At 37.7% G+C, this 13,639-nt stretch overlaps 1 protein-coding gene across 1 annotated transcript in view; it reads left to right on the top strand.

The window, feature by feature from the left end:
- The first annotated feature begins 2,752 nt into the window (after positions 1-2,752).
- SPAG16 (sperm associated antigen 16) overlaps positions 2,753-13,639 on the top strand; it is a 34,024-nt gene continuing 23,137 nt past the window's right edge. Inside the window, exons 1-4 of the mRNA XM_064452106.1 lie at positions 2,753-2,834; positions 6,825-6,871; positions 7,294-7,392; positions 12,673-12,800. Coding sequence (XP_064308176.1) covers positions 2,792-2,834; positions 6,825-6,871; positions 7,294-7,392; positions 12,673-12,800 — 317 coding nt within the window. The 5' untranslated portion in view covers positions 2,753-2,791. The remainder of the gene's footprint in view (positions 2,835-6,824; positions 6,872-7,293; positions 7,393-12,672; positions 12,801-13,639) is intronic.

Genomic DNA, 13,639 nt, shown 5'->3' on the forward strand with positions numbered 1-13,639 from the left:
AGTCTGTCTAATGAAATGCTCAAGCTACAGCAGATGCTGCTTCTGCATCTTTCTCAGGAGAAGTTATGGGATACAGTAACCACACTGGTTACTGCCATTTGGGAGACGATAATCATTTATAATACAGACTGTTATGAGGCTATAAAGCAGGTTGAATTGGGTTTTTGGAATTCAGCTTAGCTATAACCAAATATAATGTATTTACAGTAGATGGCTCTCAACAAGGTAAAGAGAAACAAGCGGGCTTGTTATGTCTTTTGAAGGAAAATTATTGTACTATCGGGTCGTTTATATAGTCATGATGGGATAACATAAATAGTTGAGAAGTTGCCAACCAGACACTGTTTCCAAACAAAGGTTTAAACCTTTGGGAAATAACAATCGGTGACCAACTGATTCTTCTTTAAAAGCAAATAAATAAACTCTGTGGGTCCTTTAGAACACTGGCAAATCTCCACACATGGTAGAATTGGTTATCTTCTCATTTCAATTTTTTTTTCATAGAAAATATCATTGCAATGACTGTATCTGACTTTCTTTTGAAAATGCAAGCCATAGGACAGCCTGAACTAGCTGGTGTCTGAATGTACTACTTAACTTTTATGAAGAGCTCTGTCACTGCCAAAATCCTCCAGGAACAGTTTCCATTATACTTGGAAATGAGTCCAGTAGTTATTTGTCAAAAACTTGCTCTTTGTTTTTAGTTGTAATTCATTTAATTCTTGACATGGTTGGATATGTTTATATCTTTGTGTAGCCTTTTAAATCAAATATATTACCCGTGTGCTTTGATCAAGCTGTTTAACTATTTCTTTAATAAACCAAGAAGACTAAGATCCTTTTGTCCTTCACTATAACTGTCTTCCAGTCTTCCCTGAAGCACTTCTCTGAGCCTTTTTTAAGCTTTCATCAGCCTTCTTCAATTGTGGATACCATATATTTCCACGTTTCAGTGCGATGGAGAAGCCTCGTGAAAAATTTGTAAGGAGGTTAGACCTGTAGAGGCAGAGAAAATTCTGAAAAGTGGAGAAGGGAACTGCTTAGTGTTTTGTTTCTTCAACTCTGTAAAGGCAAACCTGTTGCTGAGAGAAGTGAGTGGCACTAACTCCTTATATTAATCAGCTATGCTTGCCTGTATTATGTAAGTACAGCTACACTTACTTTGTGATTGGTGGTGGAACTGGGAGCCTCCCTAAAAGAATGAGGCCTTCATTTGAAGCCATCCCAACTGCATTATGACTTTTTTTAATCCCGCAGTTTTGGAAGTACTGACTCATGGGTGTTGTGCTTTGTGATGCCTCTTCTGCTTATTTCTTTGTTATTTTTTGAGATGCTTTGCTGGAGTTCAGGACTGCTCTTTTGGGTTGGATATGAATGAAAGAATGCTGTTTTAGTCATGTCCTTTTCCTCTGAAAGGGAACAAAAACGCAACCCTGCAAGACAAAAAGAAAGGTATGTCAGAATTTTCCCTTCATCTCTTGAACCTGGATGAGTTCAAGCCCTGATATGTATCAAACTCAACCCAGTGGTGAAGCTGACAATAAAGACTTTATTAAGAAATACAACAGTCCTTGTTGCCTTAGCTGTGTTTTGATGATCTTGTGCCAAAGCATTGTTCTTCTGCTACAGTTTGGAGACTTTGACAGTGCCAGAGTACTCATCGTTTCTCAAGAATGTGTCTACAATGAGAGAAGAAAGGCAATCCTATGTGACAATCTCTGGAAAGAAGATGCTAAAATAATAGTTCCACAGGTAGCAGGCCCTCTTGCAGGATTGCATCTTGATTTTTTCAGACCAAAGACTGAACTGGATTATGTAATTCAGTTTCACCCACTTCCGTCTTTTCTGATCTTCAGACTGTATTTCAATTGTTAGATTTTATTTTTTACTGCTTGCAAGCAAAACTGGTGCCTCTCCTTTCAGACCAGCTATTAGCACTTTTTTCTTTATTTTTTTGAGAGACTTTGGACAGTTATTTTCAGTTACTTTACATGAATTCAAACACTGATTCTGAGTTCCTATTGCATGCAAAGGCCATTAACTCAATGGAAATTTAGGACTGTGACTTCTAAGCTTATTTCAAAATAAAGGAACAGAAAATCTTCTGTTGAATCCTGCAACCTTACCTCAAACTCCTAAGAGCCATAACATTTATTCTCCACAAATGCATAGGATATGATATGCTTCTTTCCTGAACTTTTGCCTGGGAAGTTCCTGCTCGTAATTAAACTTGAACATACTGCAGAAACTTAAGCAATCAGTCCCACAGGACTGAGCTCAGGTGATCCGGCAAACACCTGTTACACCTACAAAAACGTTTCCTCTAAAGAAATTGGTCCCTTCTTATGAGATTGAAGCAATTTTCCCTCTCTCCTCCTGTTGTTTTCCGTCCATTTAAGAAAACACAGCATATCCTAGTCAGAAACGTGGCAGAAGCCAGCAGGAAGGGCCGTGATGGGACACCGAGGCCCGGCTTTGCCAGCGACCCCCCTGGAAACCACCAGAAACCTCCTCACGCACCGCACAGTCCCTGCTGGGGCCGCGCCCTCTCTAGTAAAATGAATAAGGAGCTTCGCCTCGACTTAATGATAACACCTGTTGGGACCTCGTGGGGGGGGGGGGAAGTGAAGTGGGAGTAACGCTAAATGAAACCAAATTAAATCAAATCGCCGCTGGAGGGTCGGTGGTGTGTTTCCCGCCCGGCGGCGGCTGCTGGCTGTGGGACGGGCGCCTCTTCTCGCGAGAGGCCGTCCCCGGCAACGGCCCGACGCGGCGGCGAGCGGCAACGGCCATGGAGGAGGCGGCGGACTCTGAGGTGTCTTTCTGCCTGCAGAGTATCCTTCCTCCTCAGGAGAGTTTTCCTCTTCCTCCTTCTCCTCGCCTAAGACGGGTGGCTGGGGGGTGCGGGGCGCCCCTGGGTCCCGCCGGTTCCCCGCCTCGGGGGGCGAGAGGCGCGGGCGGGCCCATCTCCTCAGCGCTCCTGCCCTCCCTGGGGGCGTGCTTCTTCTCCCCGGGCGGGGGGGCCCCGGCGGCGGCTTTGGCGGGGTCCGGGCAGGGCGGGGGCAGCGAGCAGGCTTGCCTGTGCCCCCGGCTGCTCGCTAGCAGCCGGTCAGCACCGTCCCGGCAGGAGAGCCGCGGGTTGCCAAGTTACTTCACCGCGTAAGGGCGGGAAAAAGCTAAAAAACCCTACACTTTGAGGCTGGCTTTTGAGTTACTGCCCCTGGAGGCCGAAAAGGGGCTAACATGCTGGTTTTTCTGCTGCAGAGGCGGTAGGGTCTTGCCCACGTTAATGTGATGCTTGTTCTCCTGTCTGTCCCTGAATGACCCTTCGGGAAAGCGGAGTAAATTTATCCCCCCCTGCTGGTGGGACAAGAGTTAAAAATCTGAACTGGAAGGCTCTTGTTGCCTCCTGGTTTAGTTGTTGATCAGTCAATTGCGAGATATCTATGGAGGAGTGCCAAGGCCTGTCATTAGGCCACACAGTCCCAATGTGGTGTTGTAAAATGTGCTCCTTTAATCTCCCAATGCCTGCTACACGCCAAAACTGGCTAGATAGTCGTGGTTTTGTTTAGTACTGCGTATGACTGAGATATAAAGATTATGATACCATAACCTAGAGAAAAATTTATTTTCTGTGGCTTTTAGAGGGGGGAAAAAAATCAGTTTGAATTCTTTTCACAGATGAGTTGTGGCAAATTATGTTAGGAGTTTATGGCTTTTAAATGGGTAAATTTTGGTCAGACGACCCAGATTCTAGTTTTGTCACTAGGTCAGGCTAGTTCTATTTGTTCTGTTTTGTAGCTGTCAGCTGCCAAATCAAGAAGATCTGCAAGCTTTGTTTTAGAGGCTAAATAATCAGAGCTTAAGTGTTAGGCCCTACCCATATCTCAGTTTTTCCTGCATTGCTACAATGAAGATGTAAACCAATATAAAAGCAGTAAAAAAGAAGTGGGAGATTGGCCTTAATGAGCTTGTGCCTCAGCTTCTACCTCCTTGAAACTGCACAGCTGTTTTTACACCGTGTGGTATCCTTAAAGCACTGCATCAGTACATGTGTTAAAATAATCAACAGTGTGTGTTGCAAAAATACAATAGTTTAAAAAGCAAATTCCTCTCTTTTATTATGCACCTGGCTATGATTTTTGGAAAAAAAAAAAAAAAAAAGAGAAAAAGATAATCAGGGTTTTTAAAGTGATGTTTTAGTCTGTGCACAGTGTTTGTAATGATGCATTAGTTTAGACCATAATGGATTGCAAGGATGGTCAGGTCAGTAGAAAAATTCAGGGAGAAGAAAAAAAAAAACAAACAGCATTTGATAGCTTTAGAAAAAATAGTCGCTGATTAAATCACTAAACATGGTGGAAAAAAATGCCGGGTACAGTATTTAATTTAAATGTACTTTATTTAAATTAATTTTAAGTTGATGAATACTGTACTATAAAGTAATGAAGAGGCTTTGGGGTTCCAGAGAAGTATGCAAATATTCAGTTTGTACATAGAATTACTACATATGTATGTAAATTGTCCTCTGCTTCATATAAAAAATGTTGTACCCAAGTATTTATGCTATACAAACCTGATCACACTTTTAAAAGTCTTGTTCTTTAAAGAGAGAATATGTAGGCAGCTAGCTAGTGCTAGGATTTTTAAATCTAATTAAAAAAGGGGCTTTTTAGAGCATTACCCTAACTAGTCAGTCAGTATTTCTGTGTCTTTTATCTTGACTTTGCTGCAAGTATCCTTGCTTTTTCAAGCAATAAAGGAAACCTATTTCTCCTGCTTTGCACTCATGCCTTGCTGTTGTTCCTTTTTCTTATGTAATCAGTAATTCAAGTGAGCTTTTCTCCCTCCAAGCTGAAGGAACAAAGTCCAGGAATTAGGAGTTGACGTGGTCAGACACTGATGTGAGGACCAAAATGTTCCTGTTGTACTGGGGAGCAGGCAGGCAATTATAAGGTAGCCTGATGCCTGAGTCCCTGATCATTATATCTAGTCTGGTGGGTCACCTCTTGAAAGTCATGTCTCAACATGAGCTGTTTTAATCTCTGTTCTCTTTGCTTACCTTGGTGCACCCACATATGGTCCTGGAGTGCCATGCTGAGAAAAGGCACGTTCACTGAAGCACACAATTTCTTTGCCCTCCTGTTAAAGTCAGAACAGTTAATCCAGGTTTCTTCTGGTGTGATAAAGACTTAGGCCTGTTAAATCTAATAATTTGGGGGTTCCTTCCTTCCCCCACCCCCCCCTCGTGAAAGCAAGCATAGTAAACATTTTTTGGAGATGAGTTTCTGCATAGCTCAGGTTTTAGAATTAAACATTCCAGAATCAGTCAGGTTGGAAAATGAAGCTTTTGCAGAGTAAAATTTGAGATGCAGAGAGGTGGTGACTAGAATTTGAGTCCTGTGTTCCACATCTGCAGTCTGTGATGCAGTAATTAGGTAGGTAAGTTTGGGGGCACATGTATTACAGGCATTTGCTTTCATGTACTAAGCCTAGACAGGAGATTCTTAAGAATCTTTCTTGCCAGTTTCCTATTTATATATACAATTTTTGTAGTAAGCATGTAGTGTAATTGGGCAGTTGGAGGAACACAGATGTGCTTTCACATGAATACTGAAAATTATGCCTTTATTTGCTCAATGACTTCCCTGTTTGTTTTTTTTTAGTTTAGAAGAGAAAATGACATCTCTCCAAATTTTATCTCAAACCTCACATCTCCATAATATACAAATGGTGGTTATCCTTTTTTTTGGGACATGATCTTCAGCTGTAAGCTTTCTAGATGGTTACAATTTAACTGATGGTTTTGTTGATGCTGGTGTCTTCAGTGCAGATGATACTTTTACACATACGTTGTACTGTGAAAACTGTAGCAAAACCCCTGTTTTCTAGAGAATAATTCAGATTTGGGAAACTTGATGCAAAGCTGGAAAATCATGGATCTTTTTTCCCTGCTGTTTTTATATAGAAGTTACTATTTAAATTTGTGTGTGAAATACTGAATTGCCAGCTTTTCTTCTCTTCAGAAGTTAATTTCTGGTTTATTTACATGGGTCATCTGTAGGCTAACTGATTTCCTAGAGAAACTGTCAACAGAGCATCTTGCTAAAAACACATTTGTTATGCTTTCATGGGCTGTGAGGCTGGTGGATGAAAAAAAAAATTGGGTTTCATTTTACACCATTTGTAGTTATTTTTAATGAAAAGTTTGACTCTAAAGCATTTGAAGGAACTGTAGATAATTTCCAAATGAATTTTTACATTTTGAAAGTTCCTTTTTATTGTAGCTGTGTTGTAATTATTAAGGCACCTGTATCAACTTCAGTGAATGATCCTTTAGTATTCAGTGTTTGATCTCAGATGTTCGTGTTTGTACTTGTACATCTGAATATGATGAAAAATGCCATTGTCTGAGAGTATGAAGTTAGTTATGCTTAGAAGCGTAAAGTATGTCGAAGTCTCAGTGTGGTAAGACCACTATGAAAACTGATGATTGTGTGAGAGCAGAATTTAGCTACTGTTTAACTCCAAATGGTGCTTGACTTCTAACTTTGATAGACCTGATAAGGCAAGTTTTAGTAGTGTTTAAACCTGCTATAAAAACTTTGAATCTAATTCTGTATCTGTGCATGTAGTTTTCACTGGAGCTGGGCGCGTTCACCTAAAGGCTGAAAGAGTCTTTGAAAGTGTAAAAGTCTTGTGTCAGAAAGAACAAGGGTGAAGGTGGTGATAACAGATTCATGGATGGTTGGTTTATGATACATTGTTTTTAAGCTGGAACTCATCACATGCATCAGCTGTTTGAAACTTAACAAAATCTGCAGAATTTACCATAACTGATGACTCTAAAGATGATTACCAGTATGAAGAGGTAATTTACTAAATTGATAATCTTCTGATATATGTGGTAGAGTATTCATGTTTTGTTCTTTTTGTTTTGCTTCATCAGTCACAAAAACATCCTAGGACAAACGACACGAATCTCTCTGTATAAAGTGTGATGATGCTAGGCATATTTTTATTTTTCAAGAGAAGATTTAGTGTCAGTTGATTTATGTTTTACTTTGGTTTGAATGTTAAATACTTTTTTTAAAGATAGAAGTATTTCTATTTAGATGTTTCAGCTCATTTGTAATGAATATTTCAGTAATATAAATTTTGTTTAAATATGGCAAAATATTTTAACAAGAACGATATTATTTTCAGTAGTTGTACTGGGAGTGGAAATGGTTGTATTCAGAAAGATAGATGTATAAAATATGTTGATACCCAACTTTAAATAATTTCATTTAGGTTCCAGCAGATGATGAATTTAGTCTTCAGGAAGATGATGAGGATCTGGCAAAGGCTTTGCAGACTATTCAAGAGCAGGCTGAAGATGCCCAAATTTTAGTAAGAACTTCCTAAACATTCTAAGACTGTCTGTAATTCAGTTGGCATTAGTGGCTTAAAATTTACACATTGTAATTTATTTTACTTATGAAATATTTTTGTGGAACAGACTGTTTCTTATTTTGAAGAAGTTTCTAGGGGTAAACATATGCCACAGTAGAAGAGGCCACTTATGTTTTATGGGTTTCAGCTTCCTTTAACTTTTGTTCATTCTGTGTTCCATAAACAATCAGATATTGCAAATACATATAACAGATACACGGACATATTATTTAAACTACGTGAATGTTATTACAGTGTATCAGTACTTTGGGGTTTGTTTCTTTATCTGAGTAGACTGAATGAGAGTGTGATCCCTGACACAGGAAAGAAACTGAATATGCTTAAGACCCACAGAATCTTACACTTTAATTGTTTGCTGAAGAAAATTATTCATATTTTGAAAATAAAGAATGGGCTGTTAAACTATGTTAAATCAAGTTATTAATGAAATTATCAATTATTTTGAAACATCTTACGTTTACAGTTTGTTTTCAAATCAGTCATGTAATAGTTCAGAGTTACACAGTGGGATTGTTATATTGCATTTCCAAAATATGATTTACCTGAATTTACTTGCTTACAACAATCTTAGGGAAAAGTGCTTTTCCCTGCTGTGTTTCTAATATCACTACTATCTTACAGCCTCCTGAGTAAGCTATTGTCATAGTCTTTGTTTTGAAAAAGGAACTGATTAATAATGAAATAGAAAATTACCAGAATGATTCTTAACACTAAAATGGAGGGAGAATGTGCATTTTCTTCTGCACTAGTGCATATTGACAGATCAGTTTTGTATTTTAGATCAAACTTTGAATGAAAATTGACAGTACGGATTCTTGCATGTTTTGAAACTAAATATGCCTGAAAATTAAGGGAAAGATGGCAGAAGTTTTAAAGACTGAACATGCTTAATGTTAACCAAGTAGTCAAAATCCTCAGTGTTCTTTAGGGATAACGGAAGTTATGTCTCTCTTACTGGGTGATTTGACATTCAAATAACAAGTGAAGCAAGTAAAAATATTTTAAATCTGTTGGTCTGGCAGTGCTATATTTAAGCAATCTTTTACCTCTCTGTTGATTTGTTGAACTTGGAGTGGTAGAAAACAATATGCTAACATCTATCCTGTTTAATCAAACTGAAGAAAGTTTCCTTAAAACAAAAGAACATGTGTGCTTAAACTCAAATTCTCTCTGATTTTGTGCTTATGCTAATGATGTGTCTTCTTGCTTCTTGAATTGCTATTTGGAGGTTTCATTTTTTCCATAACTTTGAAACTGAAATAATATTTCCAGCTTTTAGACAGAAAGACTTGAATAGAAAAATGGTTTAATACACTTGCTAGTTCCTTGACAGCTTTCGTAATGATTTGCTCTATGTTTTGTGAGGCTCAGTGAATAGATTGTTTGATGCTAATTCACTGGAAAAAAACAAGTGCTGCAGTGAATGCTTTTGGTGACCCAAGTTAGAAGCACTGTTTCCTGTGGATTAATATTGAATCAATATCCAAACTCTGAGGTAAGAAGCACAGTCAAAGGCTGTCGTCTTGATAAATAATTGGTACACTTTTTCAATTACTAGCTTCTAATCCTGGCTGAAATAGGTTAAATTAGGTAATAACCATATCCTGGAATAGCTACTCTGTGAGAAACATTTTTAAGTGATTATGTGTATCTGCTGTTCATAGTAACTTGTATACCTAATCCCACATTAAAGATTGCATTTCAGTATTAGATGCAAATCTTTCAGTTAAGAAAAGAAATTATACAGAGAAGGCACAGATCAAGTGAGCATCCAAAAATACTTAAGCAATTTGCCAAATGCAGATACTCAATTCAGAAACTATGGATATTTATAGTAACTACATTTTCTTTTACGCTCTGTAAAAGGTCAAGTATAACCAGGAAAATCTAAGAAAAATGCTTATTTTCAAACTTCCTTACAAAGTAATTAGCACTAATTACTACATGAAGAAGAGCAAACATAAGCAAATGAGAGATGGTGCTATTCACCTTTTTTGACTGTTTGTTTAAATAAAATTGATGTGTAGGAATTAAACCTATGTTTCTACAGGGGATATTGAGACTTGTTTTCCTTCCTTCTGGATCTCTGCATAGGTACTGTGGAACTAATGGTTTTTAAGGAGTTTGAAGCTCTGTCACCAGTTACAGTTCACTTCTTTCTTTGGATCCCAGCTGGGAAATGAGTATCATTTTCCCCCTAGTCTGGAGGTGAAATGGCAGCTGATTCAAAATACAGCTGTGCTCGGCAACACATGCTTTGGATAGCAGTGATTCTGTGTACTGTACTGTTCCTGTTCTAGTCATCATTTGTCCTTTTCAGTTGCAACTCATGATTTTTTTCTGTTGTCCTTGTTTTGAGACATTGTAAAGTAATATAAATGATTTTTAAATGCAAGCGATAGAATATTTTGCATATGAAAGAAAATCTTTGGCTGATAGGGACCCTAGGAAAAGGATACAGAACTTCTGGAAAATCACATACACAAAAGAAAGCTGGCTGAATTATTTTCTTCAGTAGTTACAGCTATTACACTTCCATTCCAGGATCTTTATTTTCTTAATATTCCAAATGATAATCTGAAGTTTCATTGTCTTTTATTAACCTTATATTTTATGTAGGTTTGATTTTTTTTGTTTGAATGTGTTAAGAGTCCTTAAATTCCCTTCTGATATTCTTCTTTTTAGTTTTATAAGTTTTGCAAGAACATCTTATCTCATTTTCCAGGAAAATTATTAATTTATTTGGTGTTAATCTTCTATAGACAGAAATTATTGCGAGTATTGTGGAGGTCCTTTAGGTTAAGCTCTTAGTAAATAACTAACTTCACTGGCCATATTTGCAATCCATACACTCAATTTTTTGAAGATTTTAATTACAAACAATTAACCAAGAAATATTTAACAAAGCAAATATTTAGTTTGTTTTGACTTAACAGTCAGAATCCTTTAATAAAGTGGTTTTGTCTATATAGCTACTGTACGGTGTCTGTTTGAACCACATAAATTAATATTTTCTTCATTTCTAAATAGGTGAATACATACCAAAACTGACTGTTATGCTATTCTGTGGATAGTCATCCAAGGTTAAGATTAAGTTAGGGAAAGTGGTTAGCCTAATATCACTCTCAAAGTCTGCAGAAGAGCTAGGAATTTAGTTTTGATTTCCTGAGGCCCTGTTCCAATGCTGTGCCTGTTAGACTGCATTCATTTTTCCCTATATTGTTCCCCGCCCAAGCTTCGGTTCCTGAAATGATTCTCAGTGCTAGTATGTAGCTAATAAATTCTCTTCTGCACAGATGAAATGAATTCCTATCATATTTCCATTTACTAAGGGAATCAAGCTGTGTCATTTCTTCCGAAGACCGGCTTTATAGATGTGTTTGGGAAACAATATTAGACGTTTGCCTCACTTAGAATAAAGAAAGAAAAGAAGCAAGAAAAGGGATGCAGCTGCATGTCTGCAGATGTACTCTCTTTCGTTCTTGTATTATCACAATTAGAAAATAGACCTGTTGATGTACTGTGTCTCTAGTAATGAAAATATGCTAAATATTCCATTGCACTTGGCATATTGTATTATTCATAACACGGTGTTACATGGCCTTAATTGTATGTGTACAATTCATTCTGTTTATATTAGATAGGTTGCTTGCATTAAACACAACATTTTCTGTATTATACAAAATGGCTATGAGATTTTTCCAGTGTAGGGAATGCTGCGTGTTTTCATTTTTATCAAGACAAATGCCTATATCTCCAGGTAATTTATGCAGCCACGTTGATAGAGCTCCGAGTAAGGACATGAATAAGCCATAAATGGATTGAGTTATCAAAAATCTCTGGCCTACAAATTCTTTTTTAAATGGATGGAGGAAATAATTTGCAGTCACAGCCTTTCAGTGTGTCTTGATGAACATCTCACTGGATTTTTTACAGTTTTGCTAGTATTGAAATGAAGGAAAGAAGGTAGGCGTGTCTGGAAGCTGTTTCTGCTTCTCTACAGTGGTATTTTTTTTTTTTATTATATGTAGGTCGTTATCACAGAATCTGAGTTTTTTTCAAGAGCTCACTAAGTGGTAGTTGTCAAGCCCAGATTTGTTCTGTCATCCTCTCACTAGGAGGACTGGCATCTGCAGAATCTTGTCTTAGTAGTCTGCTTTGTTGAGCAAGTCTGTTGTAGCATTGTGCCCATGTGGAGTTCCCAAATGCTGGGGCCCTCATATTTAGCTATGTCAAGTTGCTATAATCCATTTGAAGTCTGAATGAATTAAGGCCACCTCTTTGGCTGCCAACTCATGGCAGTCTCTCTCATCTGGTTATCTTTAAATGCATTCTGCAGGGGGATCTCAGATGTAGTTTAGTTTTTTCTTACCTCTTTGCATCTTGAAATCTCTCTAGGAGAGCTTAATATCAAGCTACATATTGAGTGGGCTGAAGGGGTTGGGTGAACGCAAGAAATTTGCATTGCAACAGAAAGCTGTGAAAGGAATCTTTTTATTTTTCTCTCCTCCATAGTAGGATTGCTGTTTTGTTTTGATTCTGCTTTTGGCAACTGTGCTTGACCCATGAGCTGATCTTATCTGAATAGCTGTCTATCTTGATGGCAGTGGAGGAGCTGCATAGAAAGCCTCGGTGCTCCATCTGCATTCTGCTAACACTTGTAGCAATGTTGTCTGGCAGCTTCAGTCAGTGTCTGCATATCGATGTTGAGAAGAAAAGGGAGAATTGATCTTTGTGAAACTTCCCAAGAGATCTAATGATGGAGATACAGTTCTTTCAGTCTCTCCATTGCATGCATCATTACAAAAAGAATATAAATCATTTTACTATCACCTTTGACTTTTGCATTTTTCACTAGATGAAGTACTGATTTTTCTCATTGGTAGTTTTTAAGGTTGCCGAAAACTACAGGGGCATGAGAACTAACATTTTTCTCTCTGGTCAATGACAGAAGATCATCCATCAGTTTAAATACCTTCAAACCATATCAGATTATGTCGGGTTCAGAATACTTTCTTAAATAAGGTGATTTTTGAGTTACTTCTCTATAACCTTTCACAGAGCTTGACATTAGAAGGGTCAGTAATTACAAATCTGGTCCATAAAGACAAGGGAAACAGTCAGCTGTACTCCAGTAAGTCGATGACTTCAGAAATACAAGGTATAATTAAATTTATCTTGTAAATTTAATTAACTATTATCAAATTTTAATTTCAGGCTTTGCGATCAGTTCTGACTTCTGAGAAATCAGTGTCTGAAATACCTGAAGCAATGGATGACTTCTTCTGCAATTTCCTGGTCAGATTGGGAATGTCCAGAACCCTCAACTGCTTCCAAACTGAATGGTAAAATATTTTAAGTGACCATGTTACTTTGAGAATTAGGAGGTACATGGTCAGGATTCAAATACGTCCAGTATTTCAGGATATATTTCCAGAAAACTTTTCTGAGTACAAGTCATTCTTAAATACATAGTGGTTTACCAAATAAATATCTTCATGTTGAGAAAAAGGATGCAAACTATTGTTTTAAGGACAGACTTTCAAGAAAGCTGACTCCAGGGATCTCCTAAACAGGTGTCTTTGAAGGACTGTATGCATTTCACCTAACTCTAGGCACTTACAAGCCTGAAGTGGTCACCTGAGGGCTCTTCTGTGACCGGGGAAGAGAAATACTCATTTTCAGGATGCAACTCATCCGAGTTGTTTAAGCTGTCTCCTTTAAGATGAAATTAATTCAGTTATATTTTTTCCAAGTATATTCCGCTCTACTCTGCCAATGAAAACTAGAGACCAGCTGTAGTGCAGAAGCCATCATTGGAACAAATGTGTCTAATGCAAAATGACCAGCATTTAATTTCAACAGTGCTAAGAAATCATGTGGCTTTGTTATTTTCTTGCTTTCCTGAACCTGGGTGCCCCCTTAAAAGCTGAGTGTTTTCTGGTATGAGGTAGTATTTTCACCCTACTTGTTTGGGTATGCTTGGACATTCATCATAGGTATCTTGTATTTTGAAGTAGAATAATAACAATTTTTGATACTTGGTAATTTTTGGTACGTAAGTCAAAAGAATATGATTGGTTAGTTTGGATTTTTTTCTTTATAAAATGTAATTCGTATAGTAATCAGCAGAGTAAACTCTTCAGCTGTTGTATTCCACAGCTTTTATAGATTGCAGAGATTT

The sequence above is a fragment of the Phalacrocorax carbo genome, chromosome 5 (genome assembly GCF_963921805.1).
Source record: "Phalacrocorax carbo chromosome 5, bPhaCar2.1, whole genome shotgun sequence".
Lineage (NCBI taxonomy): Eukaryota > Metazoa > Chordata > Aves > Suliformes > Phalacrocoracidae > Phalacrocorax > Phalacrocorax carbo.